Here is a 22125-nt window from a genome sequence, read left to right as displayed (position 1 = left end):
GACATATTGCTGGATTTAAATTTAAAATTGTACATTTTTAAAGGAGTCATACTGTGTCACATGCAACATTAGTTCTCAAGGGCTTTCCCACCGGGAATCGAATCCAAGACCCTATACAAGAAAGACGCACATGCTAGCCACTAGAACAGCGGGGAGGATTTATTCTTTTAAATATCTGTCAGAGAGTTATGTCCAAACGAGATTCTAATTCATTTACCCGAACTACAAAATCACGATCGCTAACATATCATTTTTCATTACATAAATACGAAGTGTATCAACAGGGCCGAAAACCCTTGATGCTGAATCCTCGCTGCTACATCACTAGAAATGGCTGGTGTTTCAATATACTTAGTTGTTCTCTACCTTTCCACATTGCGAAATTACGAAGTTCATTACATGAGATGCATGTTGCGCAGTTTCATACTGCCTCAGGGTTTCCTTCCAATGATATACACCTTTCAAATAGCTTGTAATTTTAATTATATTTGCCACCAACATATCCTAACTGTATATAAAACTACATGAACTGACATAAATTAAACGGGTGTTTCCGGTTGAGGTGGAAAGTTGAAATAATGAAGGAAGATGAAGAATTTTCCCATGTTATTTAAATGGGTCTTTTTTTTTTTTTTTACATATAATCTCATGTTTTAAGAACCTGGAATAAAAAAATGAAATTCGGTATGCTTGTACGTTTTCACTAGCATTACCTACGTAAAGCAGTAAAAATAAACAATTCCAACTTTAGAGTAGTTTTATGGGGGACTGAAAAATCTTTCCCATGGTACGTATATATATGGGGTACCTTTTACACCCCAAAATTATAGGGCACTTCCTGTAGGGCTACAATGATTAAATTTGGCATGATTGTATTTTTTCGGAACTAACTGACAGAAAAATTGCCAAAAGTGAATATTTTTAATTTTTAGGTAGTCTAAAGGGGAGATGAAGAAATTCCCCATGCTATTTAAATAGGCCATTTTTGGACTTATAATCTCATATTTTAGTACTTGAAATTGGAATACAAACGTGAAATTCGGTATGCTTCAACGTTTTCGTTAGTATTACCTAAGTAAGTCAGTAAAAATTAAAATTTCCAAATTTAGAGTGTTTTTATGGGGAACAGAAAAACCTTTTCCATGTTATTTATATTGGACGTCTTCTACACCCCAAAATGTTTAGGCACTTCCGGCAGAATTAGAATGATGAAATTTGGCACGATTGTAGGTTCCCGGGACTAACCTACAGGAAAATTGCTAAAATTAAATAAAGGGAGATGAAGAAATCACCATGTTATTTAAATAGGAGTTTTCCTGGAATACAAAATCTTATCTTTTAGATAGTTGAAATAGGAAAAGAAACTTGAAATTCGGGAATTGTAAGCTTAAGAGGTGTGAGGAAGTAGGCCGAGCAAAGGCGAGGGTGTGGGGGGCGAACCCCCAGGAGGGCAAATTTATGAAATATGAAGAGCAAAGGCACGAAATTCACTGTTGATCAAAAGGCTGATACGTAAGAGATTCTCACGCTGTTCACAGATAAAGACATGAAGTATCAAGAACATTTTTACATAACGACTGTGGTAACTATAATATAACTCTGGTACCAATATATTTATGAAATCGGTTACTTTTTGTTGGTAGTCTCATATAAATTCGAACAATTGGATTTCTCATTTCTTCGAAAACTTCATTAATTTTAAATATTCTCACCTCTACATTATCTTACTTATCAAATTAATTTCAATATCTATTTAATACCAATGACTGCAATAAAGGAAAAATCTTCACCGTAAAAAGAAAAAAAAAATATTGGCTTTCCTTGTTTGGGTTTCCAACCCCGAAATTTACGGCATTATGTACGTGTCTTAGCCCACGTTTTTAAAAGTTAACTGATTCGCAGAACGTGCCTCATTAACTTGCTTAACTACTTATTACTAGCTTTCACTTATTTTACTCGCACACTGAGAAAAAATGTATGTGGCGTACGTAAAAACGTTGGTTACATGTGTAAATCCTGTAGTTTTTGGACTTAACGTACACTAAACGTATAACTGAAAAAGTATATTTTAAACAAATTTTCCGTATAAGTGTTCCGAATAAACGTACTTTCCGCACGAACGAAAAGACTGTATGTAGGCGGTCAGGGTCTCACATACAGATGGCCGTATGTAACTTATAGCAGAAGTACTTAATGTACGGAAGACTGTTAGATGTCAGACATCCTGCAACGACATTGTGTAACATCTAAGCGGGAAAGAGGGCAGTACATATGTAGCATATGGATAACGTATGTTAAATATTGATTTATGTAGTAAACATAAAGATCCCGTATATTTGTACACTATAGCGCTGTCCGGATAACGGATTTTTCTCAGTGACCTTAACTCATTTCTCTATTAACCTAGAACGACAGGAACACGAACACAGAAACATCGAGGAGAGATAAGATTTCAAAGGCTCTTCCACCGGGAATCGAACCCAGGACCCGATACACCAAAGGCGCACGTGGTAGCCAATAGACCAGCGAGGAGGGCACCAACTCGACCACCCAGACGATTGACAGTATCACTATGCACATGATGTGTTCAATAACGGAATCGTTCCCGATTTCTGATTGTAAGGACAGTTTTTTTTCTAATGAAAAATTTTCCATAGCAAATTCCTCAAATTTCATTTTCAAGCCGGTATAAGGTACCTTTATGGAGAGTTTCGCATCTTTATCTCATTAAAAAGTACCTAATGGCTATGGACAGTTTTTCGCCCATAAAAATTTCCATAGTACATTCCTTAAATTTGGAATCTTTTACTTACACAAGTCATTACGTAAGGTAGGTACCATTATGCAGAGTTTCAAATCTCTATCTCATTTGGAATCACCTAATCAATGATGAGTAAGTAAATGAACCGATCTCTGTTTGAGTAAGGACAGTTTTTCGCCCATAGAAAATTGTATAGCACATTCCTTAAATTTCGGATATTTTTCATATTCAAGCCATTATAAGCTACCTTCGTGTAGACATTCACATCTTCATCTCACTGGAAAGTACCTAATGGCTACGGACACTTTTTCGTCTATAAAAAATTTCCCATAGCACATTCGTCACATTTCGGACCTTTTCCATACTCAGGTCATTATAAGATACCTTTATGCAGATTTTCACGACTTATCTCATTGGGAAGTACAAAATCAATGTGATGTGCGAGTGAGTGAACCGATTTCTGCTTGACTAAGGACAGTTTTCACCCCAAAATTTTTCCATAGCACTTCCTTGAATTTCGGATATTTTCCATACTCAAATCATTATAAGGTACTTTTATGCAGACATTCATCCTTCTATCTCATTGGGAAGTACCTAATTAATGGTATGACTGAGTTAGTCAGTGAATGAACCGATTTCTGCTTGGCTAAGGACAGTTTTCACCCATAAAAAATTTCCTTTAGTACATTACTTAAATTTCAGACCTTCTCTATACTCAAGTCATTATAAGGTACCAATATACAGACTTTTACGTCAATATTTCATAAACAAGTACTTAATCAATGTGACGAGTGAATGAATGAACCGATATCTGCTTGGCTAAAAATAGTTTTTCACTCATAAAAAAATTCCCATTGCACATTCCTCACATTTAAGACTTTTTTTCACACTCAAGTCATTATAAGGTACCTTTATGCAGTTTCACGTCATTATCTCATTAGGAACTAGCAAATCAATGTGATGAGTGAATGAATGAACCGATTTCTACTTGGCTAAGAACAGTTTTTCGCCAATAAAAAATTCTCATAACACATGCCACACATTTCGGAATTTTTCTATGCTCAAGTCATTATAGGGTACCTCTATGCAAAGTTTCACGTCTCTATCACATTGAGAAGTATCTAATCAACTTGATGAGGGAGAGAATGAACAGATTTGTGTTTGACTAAGGACAGTTTTTCGCCCATAAAAAATTCGCCCATAGCACATTCCTCAAATTTCGGACTTTTTCCATATTCAAGTCATTATAATGTACCTTTATGCAAAGTTTTACGTCTCCATCCCATTGGGAAGTACCTAATTAACTTGATGAGTGAGTGAGTAAAAACGATTTCTTACTTAGCTAAGGACAGTTTTTTGCCCATAAAAATTTCCCATAACACATTCCTTAAATTTCGGACTTTTTCCATACTCAAGTCATCATAAGGTACCATTGTGGAAAGTTTCACGTCTCTGTCTCATTGGGAAGTACCTAATCAATTTGATGAGTGAGTGAGTGAAACGATTTTTTCCTGGTTAAGGACATTTTTTGTCCATAAAAAATTCCCATAGCACATTCCTCAGATTTCGGACTTTTTCCATACTCAAGTTATTGCCAGTTACTGTATATAATTACAATAAGGCAGATTTTTTTAAATATATAAAAATGCTACAGCTACAAAATTGGAAAAGTTTACTAGAATGTAATATTATTGATGATGCTGTTAAACAATTTTATGATATTCTTAATTATATTATTGACAAAAATGTGCCTAAGAAAAGAATGTTTAAAAGATATCCAAGTTGGTTTACCTCTGAAGTTATTAATATTTTAAAAGAAAAAGAATATTATAGGAGGCATAAAAATGAATCGGACTATAACTATGACAAATATGTTAATTTACGTAGACAATCAAAAAGTAAAATATCTCAAGCTTATAAATCTATATTATAAAAGAGAACGTACAAATCCTTTGTTCCCTCATCACGCTAATACGGCTGAACCAATTTCTTTTATTTTTGGGGGGTTATTAGGATTTGGACCCTAGATGGTTTTTATCATATCACTTTAATTTTTAATTACCAGTGTCTTGAGATAATTGACCATTCAAGTGTCCATAACGTACAAATCCTTTGTTATTAGTTCATCATAGGTAAAAATAAACGTATTTATATGCAACCCGCATGACCGTGTAACTCGGCGGGTTAACATAAATGACAGGCGATATAATGTTAACATTTACTGCAATTTGAAAGCGAAAAAGTAAAAATTATCTAAGTAACAAAGTTTATTGCGACCGTGTCACTCGGCGGGTTAACATAAATGACAGGCGATATAATGTTAACATTTACTGCAATTTGAAAGCGAAAAAATAAAAATTATCTAAGTAACAAAGTTTATTGCGTTCCGGGGTGACCGCAGCGAAGCGGGGTGAACGCTGCTAGTCATATATAATACAAGTTGAGGATACAATAAAAGGCAATGCTCAATCGTTCTGGAATTTTACTAAACGTAAAAAGAGAAATAATAACACAATCAATTGTATGTATTATAATAATCAACAGTTGAATACTAGTAATTCTATTGTATTTTTATGGTTTTGCACGATATTTTAGAAGTGTATATCCCGTTCACTCTGCTACATAAGATTTCCCTCAAGCAGGTAAATTGGATGTTTTTCATCCGTTATTAATTGATGCAATTACAGATAACGAAATTTTAATCTCTATAAAAAAGTTAAAATCCTCGAAATCAAGTGGTCCTGATATGATTCCAGTTTATATTTTTAAGGGGTGTGCTGATGTATTAATAGCACCTCTTGCACACATATTTAATCTTATTTTAAGAACATCCACTTTTCCGGCATTTTGGAAGACTAGTAAGGTATGTCCAATACTTAAAAAAGGTAATCCAGACAAAATAGAAAATTACAGGCCGATATCTTTGATATCAGGTCTAGCTAAAATATTTGAACAGATATTATATACAAACATTTTCAACCATGTAAAACCATATATTTCGATTTATCAGCATGGATTCTATGCAGGATGGTCTACCACTACGAATTTATTTACATTTATTCAAGACATATTCGACTATCTTAATAACAAATCTACAGTTGATGCTATATACACAGACTTTGCTAAGGCTTTTGATAGACTTGAATACGATATACTGCTAATGAAATTATCAAATATGGGTTTTTCTGACAAATTGTTGATGTTGCTACAATTGTTGCTTATTTACAAGGTAGGAAGCAGTACGTAACGTTCAATCAAACCAACTAAATAGTATATGACATAACTTCAGGTATACCCCAAGGCTCTAATCTTGGGCCACTGTTGTTTTTGTTGTTTATAAATGATTTGCCTATTGTCATTAGATATTCAAAATGTCTATAATATGCAGATATGAAAATATATAAGGAGATAAAAGATAGTAATGATGTATCACAACTGCAAGCAGATTTGGATAGCTGTTATGCATGGAGTATTAAAAATAAGTTACCATTTAATATCAATAAATTTGTATCAATTTCCTTTTCGAGAAAGGTTTCTAATTACGATCATGACTATAAAATTAACAATATTATTATACAAAAAGTGTATGAAGTAAATGATTTAGGTATACTTGTAAATAGTAAATTATGTTTCAAAACATATTGACAATATTGTAAACGATGCATTTAAATCTCTTGGTTTTTAAATACGAAATGCAAGGGAGTTTAAACAGATTAAAGCTTATACAACCCTATTTAACAGTATGGTTCGTAGTAAAATTGAATGTTTCTATTATATGGTCGCCTTACTATAAGAGTTATAAAAAGAAAATTGAACGTATTCAGAAGAAATTTTTGAGATATTTGTATTATCAAATTTATAAGCAAAATTCCATTAGAGAAAACATATCTTATAAGGAATTACTAAATACATTTAACTATTCTATGTTATCTGTAAGACGGGAGATTTCCCTGTTACTTTTTTTGTTCAAGCTAGTAAATGGCACTGTAGATAATCAGGAATTACTGAGTAAATTACATTTTAATGTAAAAAATACCTATCTTCGTAGCAGGGTGTCATTCCATCTTACAAGAGCTAAAACCGAAGCATACTTGAATTCACCACTAATAAGAATGTGTAAAACTTACAATAATTTATCGGCAACCAATATTGAGTTAGATTTTTCATAATCTTTTTCATCTTATATAAAAACAATTAAACCTATTGTAATATAAGCAGCATATGAGTAAATACTAAGCCTTGTTGTGAAAATATTTAAGTTGAATATTATATTTTAAAATTATCTTGTACGCTGTGGAGTTACATTATTAGTGTCTTTTTAACTGTTATTTATCTTTTCTCTTTTCTCTTTTTCTTTTTCTTTTTTCTCTTTTCCTTTTTATATTATACTCACTGATGTTTTACTAATATGTAAGCCTATTGTAATTGGGATTTATTTCCTGTAATAGGTACAAATAAATAAATAATAAATAAATAAATAAGTTATTGTAGAGTACCTTTATACAAAGTTTCAAGTTTCTATCCCATTGGGAAGTACCTAATCATTTTGATGAGTGAGTGAGTGAATCGATTTCTTGCTTGGCTAAGGACAGTTTTTGGCCTATAAAAACTTTCCCGTAGAACATTCCTCAAATATTGGACTTTTTTCATACTCAAGTCATTATAAGGTACCTTTGTGCAGAGTTTCACGTCTCTGTCTCATTGAGAAGTACCTAATCAATTTGATGAGTGAGTGAGTGAAACGATTTTTTTTCTGGCTAAGGACAATTTTTTGCACATAAAAAAATTCCCATAGCACATTCTTCAGATTTCGGACTTTTTCCATACTCAGGTCATTATAGGGTGCCTTTATGCAAGGTGTCACGTTTCTATCTCATTGGGAAGCACCTAATTAATTTGATGAATGAGTGAGTGAACCGATTTCTTGCTTGGCTAAGGACAGTTTTTTGCCTATGAAAACTTTCCCATAGGACATTCCTCAAATTTCGGACTTTTTCCATAGTCAAGTCACTATAAGGTATCTTTGTGCAGAGTTTCACGTCTCTGTCTCATTGAAAAGTACCTAATCAATTTGATGAGTGAGTGAGTGAAACGTTTTTTTTTCCTGCCTAAGGACATTTTTTGCCCATAAAAAATTTCCCATAGTACGTTCCTCAGATTTCGGACTTTTTCCATACTCAAGTCGTTATAGGGTACCTTTATGCAAAGTTTCACGTCTCTATCTCATTGGGAAGTACCTAATCAATTTGATGAGTGAGTCAGTGAGTCAATGAGCCTGAAAACTGCATACTTTGGTGGTCCAGTACTAGAATATGGTTGAAGGTAGGAATGTGAGATTCGGCATATGAGTACATCTGTGGGATATCTCCTCACATTCTACATTTCATGTTTCTACCCTTAATAGAATCGTTTTTACAAAGCCTCGAAATCTGCGATTTTACCCAAAACTCTCGTTCGTGTATAATATGCTTACGGCAGTGCAGGCCAGTTTTCATTTTCTTCGCGGAACTTGGCTGCCATGCATGTTGATTTGTCTTAGATATTCTGCAGTTCACTAACAAATTGGCTCGTGAGCAGTGAGCATTATAACGTGCCAGTAAATATTTCTTTTCCACCATAATCACTACCTATTACTATGCCTATGTATTATTCATTCTCATTATGTGCTGGACCTAATAAAATAATCAAATGGTTTGTTTTCGATACAAGAAATACATGCTAAATTCATAAACAACTTTACCTCTTATGAGACGTTAGTTCAAAATTCTGCTGTCTAATAATTTCACCGTTTGAAAAAGTCTGATTGCTTCAATTTCTTCCTTTCGCGAAATTTCTTCGTTGACTAGTTAATTTATATTAATTTGCACAGCAATATCAACAATGGCAGCATATAAATTGTTTTTAGAATAATATATCAAGAAATCGCATAATTATACTACTATAAAAATAACACATAAAGTATATCAATAAAAAGTTCAATCAAATTTCCAGCAATCTTTACATGTAAAGAGTAGAAAAGATTTATCCATCATCCAGGTCATGTAACTATATGGGTAGAATTGTAAAATTTGTACAGGAAATTAACTTTGTCACGAAAACTTGAGATAATGAAAGATATTTAAAAATACGTATCCTAAGGCTATAACTATTACTTTTTTAAAAAAGCGAAGAATAATGTATCTCACAAATCCTTGAAGGTACGAACATGAAACTCACCATATCAACTTCCCATTAAAATAACTGAACACTTCAGTGTTTTCGAAAATTCTGCGTCTAAAGGGGAAAAGAGGACACTTTCTATAATATTCAAATTTCCCAGGACTTCCTTTAGTTGGAGATGTGAAATTCGGTACGTAGAATGTGAATTCGAATTAAAAAAAACTAGCTACACCTGCGCTCTCTGCAAAGCACATCATTCGCATATGAGCATGAATCTCTTTGCCATTCCTTATAACATCTGTACATATCCCTTTACAGACACAAGTGAAAGACGTATTGATACCCCCCCCAAAAAAACGCCAAGGGGTATCATAAAGGGGAGATTTTTTCGATTCTCAATATCTCGCATCGTTTGCAAGATTTGAGCCTACTTCCAGTTGCAGTTTCTAATTCATGTATGATCAGTGTTTTCTTTCTTCTTGCATGCAGTATGTAATAAGCAAATATATTACATACACAATTAATTGCAACGCCAGTGATATATGGTGTTCATTGGGCAAAACACTCCAAACAATAAAGATTCATCTTAGACTGGAGAAATGGTTATCCTTTGTTTTTATTATCATTTGGCCATGAAACAAACGCCTGAGAGATATACAACCCCTGTATATGACTATGTGGTGTTGGAATGTATAATTCGTAGAATATGATGCTTTACTTAAAATTTCAAATTTCTACACTTCCAGTGTACTCCTAAAAATGTAATAAAGATATAACGGCCATGTTTTTTTTTTAAATATTCAATTAGAACTTTACAATCTACACAAAATTTGGAATCGATCAGTGTAAACGGCACATTTCTAATTATGGTTTTCGAGATATCATTGTCAAAAGGATTGGAAACAAACATATAAACCTAGCATTTTAATATACAGTATATATATAATACTGAAAACCTAAAGACCAACTTCAATAATTTTCTATAGCTTTCTTTCTTAATAAATAACGTGAAACTTGTTCATTTCATCACGATAAATCACGTTTCGTACTAATATGCCTTTCTTTCTCTCTCTCTCTCTTTATATATATATATATATATATATATATATATATATATATATATATATATATATCAGTGATGTGCCGTAAACTATAATTTTACGTCTACGCGATTGTCTACTGTAATCTATACGTAATCTACATTACACCTTTTCCCGTGTAGACTATGTAGACAACCACTATCAAATGTAAGGAAGAATTTCGTTGCTCGTTTGTTCATATTTCCTCATTCAGTTGTTTAGCTTCGGTGCAGCGAAAGATTAGGGAAACGACTAACATATAAAAAGTAGAGAGAATTATCTAATCTATATGTTTACTCTGCTCTGCACATACCACTTATTTAGATTTTCCACTTCGAGCACTGCTTTTATAATGAAATTTACAAAACTAATTCTCACCTGTGGGCTTTCAGTTTGAATCTGCTGTATTTGCCAATTTTTTCTTGCATATTTTACAAAATGCATAATATTTTTCATTTTCCTTCATCAAGACGAAACTAAGTATTCGAAAATTACTATTCGCTGGTCTAGGCATTTTATTTTGTACGCAATTTCTCAAGGTAACGACATAAGAAAGCTCCTTTATTGTCCACGACGCCATATTAAATTACGTGTTGTTGACATATTCTACATAGTCTACGTTGTTTACATTGTCTACGCATAGTTGACACGTAAACGTAAACTATCGTTTTTACGCGTAGATGCACATCTCTGATATATATATATTTCACACTTTATTGGAGACAAAAACTGTTGTTTTCCCAAGAAAAGAGGATGAGAGAAGAAGCTATACAATAGCATAAACTGAAAACAATCGGCATTACTAATAGTACCCTAATTCTGAATAAATACGTCATCAGAAGAAACAAAAAGTTATTTCCTTATTATATTGTTTCGGTTCTTATTAGCATTAAAACTATACACTTTATTTAATGCTTTGTACAAAATAAAATGGATGGTATGGGATTCGATCTGGTGTCAAAACAGTATAAGAACTAACAGTCCACCACTCTACCCACTTGACTACAGAGACTATGTTTTGTTGCGTGTCTTTTTTTAAACAAATAAATGCTCATGGCTATAGAGCATGTCACTTCCAAACTTAAGAAAACTTTTCCTCTTTGGTTCTATATTTCCGTACAAGATCTTGGTTACAGAAGCAAATTTATATTTGGCAGACAACTTAAACTTTAGATTTAAACCAATAAATGCAATATTTTACTCCACTTTCCAGTTCCTTGATTCAGCTCTTTCCCTGCCAATCGTGTTATTCCCTCTGCAATCGTGCTCTGCTACTGTAAAATCCCTCGAAAACAGTAATGCCAGTATACACAAAACCGAGCATAATTTTGTTTTTTGCTTATATTTTTATTATTTTATTATCTTTTTTGGAAATATCTTCTTACATGTATTGTTTTCTATTACCTCCACTTACTAATAACTGAATGTTATCCATAAACGTAAGGAAAATGGAATAATTGCAAAAAATCGTGGGTTATAGTATACGCTTTTTTTTTAAATTCCTGAGGGTACATGTCCCTTTACAGGCACAAGTAAAAGACGTATTGATTTAAAAAAACGCCAAGTGGTATCATAAAGGGGAGATTTTTTCGATTATTTTTTCTCAATATCTTGCACCGTTTGCAAGATTTGAGCTTACGTCCGGTGGGAGTTTGTGATTCGTTTATGGCCAGTATTTTCTTTCTTCTTGCATGCAGTATGTAATAAGGAAATACATTAAATACACAATTAATTATAATATCAGTTATATATATATGGTGTTCATTGGGCGAAACACTCCAAAAAATAAAGATTCATCTCAGACCGGGAAAATGGTTATCTTTCCTTTTTCATTATTATTTGGCCTTGAAACAAACACCTGAGACATATGCAACCCATATATACAACAATGTGATGTTGGAACGTATAATGCGTAGGATGTAATGCTTTTTTTTTATTTCAACACTTCCAGTGTACCCGTTAAAATGTAATAAAGAAATATTGGCCATGTTTTTCAAATATTCAAGTAGATCTGGACAATCACTTTGGAAGCTTTATGCATTGCACAGTCAAGGGGGAAGGTTGAAGTATCCCACAGGTAGGCCCTACGGTTCGTCTAGGAGACTCCTACGCGGTTGACTATGCATATGGCCCTTAATACTATGAGGAAACGTTTTCATCCACATCATTTACACTTTTGGTTGTCGCTGGGGACCCAATTATCCGATTGCAATATTTCCTTTACCAACCTGTTTCTTTTTTCACACCTTTTCATTTTATGTGTCGCAAGGTATATCTTCCAACATTTTTTTTTAATTTGGGGGGCTAGGGGCAGGTTCTCGCGTAACGCTAATAACATACACATACGTCCTCCTCCATTCTATACGGTTCCCACCAACAGCATGCTCATATATTTTGTGGTTCACGAGTTATCGCACTGGCTAGTTTTCAAATGTACACCGGTAATGTCCAACGGCATGAACAACGGTAATAAAAAAAGAATTCACAAATCAATAAATTTAGCAAGCTAAATTAGGTACACACTCGCTGAGATGCCCGTATCTAACGTTTCCGAAATATGTTTGAATATCTGACACTGTATAATATACATTAAAGGGCCAAAAATAGTGGCAGTTTAGAATATGCTCAAACTTTTTATCAATAACCTTTTTTGAACACGCATCCATGGCATCGGTGCTTTAGTTTGTTTCTCGGGGAGATCAAAAAGTGATTAACAGAGGAAATCCTCCTCATTCTGTATTAATTCATACCATGGCTATTTATTTTTGTTTTTGTTCTTTTCCTGCACACGAATCCACGAAAATATAAACAAAAATTAATTTTTGTTTATTTATTTATAACGTAATGTGTGCGAAGTTAGCAATAGCTAAGTCTTATGTACCGTATACCTAGTAATTGCATGAGAACAAACGCCACAGAATAAACCATAAATAGTTTTGTTCCATATTTTCATTTTGCCGTACTGTTTTACTCTGAAATTACGGTATATATTAATTTATTGAAAAATAAGTTTTTACTGTAAACTTTTGGTCTTACTTTTAGCTGTTAAAAAACATATTTTTAGATTATGGTCTCCCTAACCAGAAAAACTAATTTCCTCGTCCAAACCAATATACATTTTAGAAATTGAAAGTTAGATAAAACCAGAGTGTTTTAGGTTATTAGAAATTGATTTTACTCAATCAGCAAACAAACACTACGAAGCGCAATGCCACGCAAATCTCACGCAAATTATACCTGCTATGCCTATTGTAGACATGGTACCTCAGTGGTAAAGCGTTTATCTGTGGTTCGATGTCCGGCCAAGTAAGTTTGTGGTGGACAACATCGTGTCGGTAGGTTTTTCCAGTGTACTTCGTTTCCTCCCACAATCTCGTTACACAAATTCTTCATTATCATTCACTTGCCTTAATTATCCGACTCTCTTAGCCTAAAGGACATAATTGTGGGGCGTTAAGCAAAACATATTTATGCCTATAATTGCAAACTCAAAAGCAACTTTTGCGTTGCATTGACACGGACGGTTACGAAATGGGTCCATTGCCTTTGTTTATTCCAAGGATGTTATAAAATAGAGGATCTGCCCATACGTATCTTCATCCTATGAACTCAGTGAAGCCGAAAAACAACTGAGCATCGTCTGAACTCGTACGTCTGATTGGCTACTCTCGTTTCCGCCATGTTTGTTGGCTCGAAACATTGCGATCTTAGTGGCGCGGAGCGGGCAGAGTAGGTGTGGTGTAACTGTGACGTATGGCTTCACGATTTTGTTGTATGAGTAGATCCTCTATTTTATAACATCCTTGGTTTATTCATACATTTCTGTTTCTTTTTAAATTTATTCACTTCGCTTCCTCAATCTAACACAACTTTTTCTTTTAATTTCTCTAAACCAAAATGATTGTACACCGGATCATCCTATTCCCTGAAATGTAAAATTGCTCGGCAGTCGAATAAAAACTAGCAGTACTCAAAAACAGAAACGAATCGAAACCGGCATGTGAAAGAGTTGGGAAGTAATGGAGTTCTGACGTGTACTTTGTTGATGAAGATGAATTGTGAGCTTCACTGTTTTCTTAAATTTAATTACCTAATATTTAATTTCCCGATATATATAAGTGTACATAGTATAGAAGTGTATTTTTGTAAGTAATTCAAATTGAATTTGGTATTTATCATACCATGTATTTTGTCAACATTTCCGGAAACACAATATAAAAAAAGATGTAGATAAAATAAGGTTTAAACGTTAAAAGACCTATTGTGAGTGGTTGCGATTTCAATTTTGGAAATACTTGAGCGGACGGTTCCTCCAAATTCTGACACAATTCTTATATTATCAGGCTAGGTTAGAGCTTTGAGCTGAGCATCCATACTCCATGCAGATTGACTTCAGGAGGGCTCAGGATAAATAGTGTGGACGTATAGCATAACCACAGTGCATAAAATACATACCAACTTGTGTTATGTGGCCACTGAAAAGCACGAATACTATCTAACTGAGTCAGGGGAGGAGTGCAGCAGAGGGGCCTAAGCCTTAGCGAGGTGATGCATTCGTAGGGTGCAGGCGCGTTAACATCGGGGGTATATACATAAACGACGATAGTGGAAGAGCAAACTTACGCATACAATATTTTCACTACGTATCACTCAAAATTCATTTCAATATGCTGTGCACTGCCAGTATAATTACTTATATTCACACTCTCATTCCTTCACGAGAAATGTTTTTACACCGTATTTTATCTATAAATTATCGGCATTAGTGCTGTATCGCCGGGCCAATTTGAAAATCGAAAAAAGTCCCAAAATGTACTGCATTCGCTTATATTTGGTTGGATTAAATTACGTTACATTAGGCGTTCAGTTTTACTATACGGATCGATAGTATAAGTAGTAGTGGTAGTAGGAACGGGTTAGGAGCCCCACAGGGGTTGGTTGGGTTCTGTTCTCGACATGAAACGGGCAAATTAAAGACTTGCCCAAATTTTTCTGTATTTCGACACTGCCTTTCGCGCCACCATATCATAACAAGTATGTCTCTCCGCGAAATAGTCCATCCACCTCCACATGCAATGTCCTTTACAACATCAAAAACAACCACTTTTTTAACTTTTACTATTCCCCTTACCTGACGTTCACTCATTGTTCGTCACAACCTTAAATAATTTGTCCAATTGACTCGGTAAATTTCCGAAAATACAGCACTTAACCCAGTTGTCTATTTGGTAGAATCGTCTACTCGAGTGAGCCAAAATTTGGCAGCAGTATCTTGAGGTAAATGTCGTTAGTTGTTATCACCGAGTAATAAATAAAATTTGAAACTTTTATCTGAATAGTGAATCAATGGTTGTTTAATTATGTTTCTGGCAAAAATTTACTTTAGGCAAAGCAGTGACAGGAACCGATTCATCTGAACCGGTTTCCGTAGCAGTTTGCAAGAACGAATCGATTCATCGGAGCAGTGACCAAATCACTCAACCGGAACACACCGATCATGGAAGCAATGCATCTAAAAATGTAGGTGCATTTTTCCCATAAGCAGCGTGTTGTGATTTCTTAGCAGGTATTGTGAACAACTTGGCCAAGTTGAGAATAGAATCCTCGTAACCAAAAGAATCACTTGCATTAAATTCCATAAAAGGTTCACTAACAGCAACTCATGATTAATCTACATTCGCCATATAAGTTACTTGCTTCAACACACATGCGAGCGAGCCGATGATAGCTGGTATAAAAACAGCAACGACGTCTAGTGAGAAAATATAAAAACTACATCCATGTGAGTTAGGAACATGAAGGAACAGGTGACAACCTGTGAATAATAGTAAGAGAGACAGGATCACCACCTTGCTCAAAAGTAACGACTTACCGTATTTCTAAAACAAAATTCCAAAATTAAAAGTATAATGGAATTAAATAATAATAAAAGAGTTAAATTTACAATGCCTGTTCCAGTTAATAACCTTATACAGAGGCGAGAAATCGCAAAAATAAATTTTAACAAAATGTGTCCAAACTTCCCCGACCCTCCCCTGCCTTACTTAACTTATTTGTACTCTTGGGGCACGGTGGCTCAGTGGTAGGTCACTTACTTCTAGTATATGAGGTCCCTGGTTTGATCCCCAGCCAAGAAAGTTTGCCGTGGACTATAGGGTGAAGCGAAAAAATCAAATTTTCGAGTATCGAATTCTAATAGGCTCAAAAGTTGCGTATTTGCGTGTTAATCAATGGGAAAATAGCGAAAAAAAATCACACTTTAGATCTTCAGTTCGTGCAAACGGCCCATTGTTGTGCAAATTTCAATTGAATTAACAATTAATCTGTAAATTTAATTAATTGCAATTAACAATTAAAATAAGTAATAGTCAATTGTTAATTGCAGTTGGCCATTAATAAATGAGAATCTTGCAATCAATCAATCGGTTGAAAGTAATTGCAATTGATTTCCGCAGCAATTACTTTCAATTGATTGATCAATTGCAATTGATTTTCACTGATTAATTTTCAACACTGTAGTTCAGAGATGAAATGAAATGAAATCTTTTGAGTTTTACGTCCCACGGTTATGCCGGTTAGGCTAAAGGAGACGGTGATTATGAGAAATGAATGAAATGGTGGAATGAAGAAAGTGGGAGGAAACGGGAGAACCCCGAGAAAACCCACGAACACGGTGTTTGTCCACCACAAAGTTCACTTGGCGGGAGCAGGGTTTGAACCCGGGACCCCATGCACCAAAGGTGAACGCTCTACCACTGAGCCACCGCGGCCCCTGTAGTTCAGAGATGGCGTGGGTCAATGAAAACTTGACCCACCACCAACCAACTGACCCACCACCCACCATGAACCACTTCACCCACTGTAACACACGAACCAACCAAAACCCCATCGTCATCAACTCTGACCCTCTTCTCTATTGACAAAAGAGTTTACACTTATTATATAATATGGCTATGAAATTATCACTATCGGAGTTTGAATTTCTGCGATCAATCGCTCAAGCACCGCTCTACAACATATTTATAGACATATGTAATGGTGTAAATCTACGCCTGATATGTTTTCAAGAGGTTAATGAATACGTGAAACAAATGTAGGATGATATATTTATAAATTTTATATGTTAATGCTATTATTATTATTATTCGTATTCATTTTTTCGTATTTTCTTGTTTTATTTTTCGTATTGTGCCTCTCTCGAGTGATGATCTTTATCAGAATTTTTATCGTCCCATGCCTACAGTATACTTCGTGAAATTTGTTATTTTCTTTGTAAATTTGATATTTCTTGCTATTTACGATACTTAACGTATATTATTATTATTTACAAAAATCCAATATGATATATATTGCAAAACTTATTACTTACTGCTGTACAGAGCCATATTCTGTTTGCAAATATCCTTTTTTTTAAATACATAGGTAAATTAAGAGGTTCCAGCAAGATATGGCTAATAAAAATAACTTTTTGTAAAGTACTGGTGTAGAACTTCTACAAAATTTTAAATTGAAGCTTCTTACTTGTATTGTATACAAAGTATAAAATACAGCCATTATAGCTCCGAAAATTAAGCTTGCTGTGGCAAGCATACGATACACTGTTATCTTACGCGTATACTACGTTTGTGTGCAATTAGAGTAAAATACTTGGCGAGATACATTTCTGTTGTTGAAATTTATTTATATGAGGTGTGTGTATTCAATTGTGTATCTTATTTCTAGGAATGAATATTAGAAGTCAGCAGAAACTCATTTTTTTGTAAACTGAGACATTCATCAGTATTAACAAAGATGTTAAGCCCGTGGTTAAGATGGAGTGGTTTGGTGCTGACACTCCTTTTTCTTCTGCGTTTCTCAGATTGTCAGCCGAGAAGAAAAGAGGTATGTCTTGTTGTTATCAGTTTGTTTTGCTCAAGTGTACCATAAATTTTGTAAGAGTACGGTGAATGAGTGCATGTTTGAAAGGGGGGCTCTACATCGACACGTTAGGGTAAAAGACAGTCACTTTATTCAGTTATGCTATGGGTCCAGGTAAATGGCAACGTTGCATTTTTATTTAACATTGGGCGCATAAAGAGTGTACAGCCCAAACGGCTCGTCCGATTTAAAAAATTCCTTCACTTTAGATTGAAAGCATCATATTTGGACACTGTTTCCCCTCTTACATTTTGTTGTACCTCTGATAATAAAAGAGTTGTCCTATGTTAAGCGACTTTTGTGACACCCTGTATATGCCAACGAATGCTGGTGAATTCCTCAATATATTTACGTACTTCAGGTGAGGATCTGTGTAATTACTCCGAACTCACTCGACATGCCCCCCCCCCCTTCCCCCTTGTGGCATCTTCTGTAGCATTTTAACCCGGGAACGGTCGACAGGTGAGCGCAGTACTCATCCTGGTTTATATTTTCGTTTCAAAGCCATCCTAGTGGGGTCACAGACTTGAGGCGTACCCTAGCTGTCTCTTGATGTGTCTTGTACGTGAGGGTCAAGTGTAACTTTTTCATTCTCTTCTGCTGGAGTAGCACTGGCCTTATAAATGTGACTGTGCGTAATTTGTGAGCACCACGCTCACCTGTCGACCAATGGCGAGAGTGATTTTTTCGAGATCATGGACAGCAACAATGAGCAGATTCAGCTACGGCTTGCCCTGTCCGAATTGCCCAATTGGTTCTGTGAAGTGCCAATCTGTGGGAAACACTCTGTCAGCACCTGCTGGAAGTGTAATGGGTGACATCAAGACTGATGAGACATGGAGTAGGACAGTGTTTTATTGAAATACCTACTGTATGTATCAAGAGACATAAGTAGTGTGTTTAAACTATGATATTTATATAAGTAATTTCATTAGAAATTTTCAACTCAAAATATGAAAGGTATGAACATATGAAGAGCGTAAATAGAGAAAACTCGCTCTAATTATGTAAATATTTTTTTTAGAAAATGTAACCCTTATGTGATAATGATAATAAAAGTGTAATTTTATGTGACAATGATAATCAACTAATTGTATTGTTTATGGGATAACAGAAATTGATTTCATAAAAAAAATTGATAATAAAAAAGTATATAACTTACAATAAGAAATAGTTCTATATAAACATATTATAATTTTATTTGCAATTTTATTTTAATAATACTAATAAAATAATAATAATAATAATAAATCACAAATTGTCAACATATAAAAATTTGTTCAAAATAAATACCATATAAAGTATGAACAGCTAAAAAACGATTATATTGTAAGTGAGCGCCGCGCTCATCTGTCAACCGCTCGCGTCACAAATCAACACTCGAACGTTCCCGGGTTAAACCATGGGAAGGTGATAAAAGTGATTTTTCAATGGTAGTGCACCCAAGAAAGTGTTGTCTTAGTGTGAAAGTTGTCTTAGTTGTCTTAGTGTACTATCAGAGGAACTATGTATCAACCCACTATTTACGTTCTATGACTGGTCAAAAATAGTGTGTGATGAGTGTACTGGTGGCTAGTACCAAGTGAAGGATAAAATTTAATTATACTTCACGTGTTTTTGTAATCAACTTTTAAATCACTATTTACTGTATCGGAGGTTGACGTAAACATTATTTTATGTACGGATTTCACAAACTGTACGCCTTGGCTGACTGGCAACAATGCCGCGAAGTATAGGAAGTTTCACTGAAATGATTCTTAACCCGTTGTTTTAAGTTCAGATATACTCTGACTGATCTTCAGTTTTTCTCTCAAAACATGTTCGCGGCTTTTTCACTAAATTGTTCGTGAATTCAAAATATGTGATCTATATATATGAAATTGGAATAATGCGTTCTCAAAAATCAGGACTAGACCTCATCTTTCTCTTGTATACGATATAGCCGTACATAAAGAATTCACACGAAGTTTTATCCAATACAACGCCTTGGGAAATGTAAGCTAAGCAATCTCGAACATGGCTGCGCCTAGTGGGAGTTACAACATCATGCAGAAAAATAATAGTGGGAATATTCCCCAATACGAAACATTAAACTTAGGGCTATTTTGCTCGTATTTTCTGGTTACCAGGAGGTTCGTGGAACCTCATATTCCACAGTTGCTCTTTTCTACAAACATATGAAAGGGTGATTCGTTGCTAAAACGGATCCGTGAAAGAAATTTGGGTTCTGTCTCAATGAGAGTAAGCATGTCTAGCATATGCTTTCTGCTACGGTTTGTTATTTGACTCATATTTTGGTGTAACTGCAGTTTATGTGCGCCAAGGTGGGGACGTTTGTTAAAAACTTCGTGCATTTTTGTTGAACATGCCATATTGAGTTCATGACTAGCAACGTGGATCGACTTTTTTTTTTTTTTTTTTTTTTTTTTTTTTTTTTTTTTTTTTTTTTTACTCATATCTTTTATAGTAACTTCCCTTGCTATTTCTTTAAACTTACTTATACTTGAACTAACTTACATATGCAGAAATTACTGTAATACATTTTGAAAAGAAAATATTCACATTTCGCTTAATCCCGTTTATCGTAATCAGATGTTTAAAGTAATGTTACAGAAGCAGTGCCATGCACCGCTAAAATATTAAACTTGCTAACTTTACAGCAGTGCATGGTGCGAAGTTTAATACCTAGACTGCCGCCATAAGAAGAATTTTGATAATCCCAAGCCATGGGCAATGTAGTATGTATCATAAGTTGAATGATCAATATGTATTACTCATGTGACCAAAAAATTGTGTAGATTTTCCTTATGAACCAGTTTATTATACCAGCAAGCCGGTTAAATGAAGCTACCATAGGAAACTAGTGATTGATTTGTACACACAGTTGGCAGCTTAGCCTGAGCAGCAACAACTGTATGTGCCCACATGTTGGACTGGCCGACGGCCTGGCATAATACTACGGGTAGCTCATGATGTGGACAACACGACAGTCTAAGTATTAACGAAGAAAGGGGAGTAGATATCAGGCAGAAGTTACTTGGTTCGTGTTTGTCGTGGGAATTTGTTAGAAAAAGAAATCATTGCGTTTCGTTGTCAGTAAATATATTATGATGTGCTTACTATAACTAGGATATAAGTTCATAATCACACTCATGTCGTTGTAGGTGTAAAAATGTGACTAGAAAATGATTAACATAAATACACTATATGAATTCAGCAAGATTCTTGATTTTAAAGTTTTTTTATAAAATACTTTAAAATGTTTAATTAATATTTTTATGGGAGGACAAATTCAATTCTAATATAATCTTTTCAAACCCATGTTGATTTTATGTTAATTTCTTTTTTAGGGTCAGACATTGAACGAACGTGTTCAGCATCTAATGGAAATGACTGCTAAAAGACCTTTGTTGCATTTGAATGGAAATAAATTCCGTGACTATGTAAAAGCTACTCCTCGCAATTATTCAGTTATTTTGCTGTTCACAGCTATGTCACCACATAGACAATGTACAGTTTGCAGGTATGGATCACCAGTATATAATATTGTACACTTCTGTTCACAAAAAGCAAGACTGTCTTCCAGATACTAAGTACAAAAAAGTTGAGCGTAGATCGTTATGTCCCTCAAATCTCTACTTACAGGAAAATTTATTTTCCCTTCATTCTGCCACAGAGTAACATGCGTATTCTTACAAGAACAAAAGACCATCTGCATGTTGTTGCCAAATAAAGTTGGCATATAGAATTCAATCATGTCAAATTAATATATAGATAAATAGATGTATGTATGTATGTATGGTATGTATGTAAAGTATGAATGTATCGTAAATTACTCCCCAGTTTTGCCGCCAAAAAAGGGAAAAGGACAGGGCATGTTTTAGAAACAATCGAATTGTCAGTGAAACAATTAATAAATCACATAAAGAAGATGGTTAATCATTGTAGTCTGTTTGTGGATACGATGTTGCCCGTCTTCTATCTTTTTTTCTAGTGGTTTTAGATTAAATATTTGTTATCGTGGTTTTCGTCGTGGTTAGAATATCCTGCAAGCACAGATACATTATTTATTTTTCTCGTCTCTTTCTCTCTCTCTGCATAATCTGTCTTTCTCTCTCTCCTTCGTTTTCCCAGCTGCGCCACGACGAAATTAGATTTATCCAATACTATACTCTATCACAACTGGAGCTGGGAAGCGGCGGATAAAGA

General features: G+C 34.5%; 2 protein-coding genes across 3 annotated transcripts in view; one reads left to right on the top strand and one right to left on the bottom strand.

Moving 5' to 3' along the window:
• The window catches only part of LOC145681582 (uncharacterized), an 81707-nt gene extending 73076 nt beyond the window's left edge, over positions 1-8631 (bottom strand). The window contains exon 1 of the mRNA XM_081753212.1: positions 8502-8631. The gene's annotated coding sequence lies outside the window, so the exon portion shown is untranslated. The remainder of the gene's footprint in view (positions 1-8501) is intronic.
• Positions 8632-13911: 5280 nt separating this feature from the next.
• Ostgamma (oligosaccharide transferase gamma subunit) overlaps positions 13912-22125 on the top strand; it is a 43893-nt gene continuing 35679 nt past the window's right edge. The window contains exons 1-3 of one of the 2 annotated variants that reach the window (XM_081752179.1): positions 13912-14057; positions 17722-17880; positions 21267-21439. In XM_081752179.1, the coding sequence (XP_081608305.1) occupies positions 17791-17880; positions 21267-21439 (263 nt within the window). In that variant the 5' untranslated portion in view covers positions 13912-14057; positions 17722-17790. Of the gene's footprint in view, positions 14145-17721; positions 17881-21266; positions 21440-22125 lie in introns of both variants that reach the window. The other variant, XM_081752180.1, reaches the window with a different exon arrangement.

The sequence above is a fragment of the Thermobia domestica genome, chromosome 3, assembly GCF_964235325.1.
Source record: "Thermobia domestica chromosome 3, izTheDome1.hap1.1, whole genome shotgun sequence".
Lineage (NCBI taxonomy): Eukaryota > Metazoa > Arthropoda > Insecta > Zygentoma > Lepismatidae > Thermobia > Thermobia domestica.
This window is presented reverse-complemented; position numbering and strand designations above follow the sequence as displayed.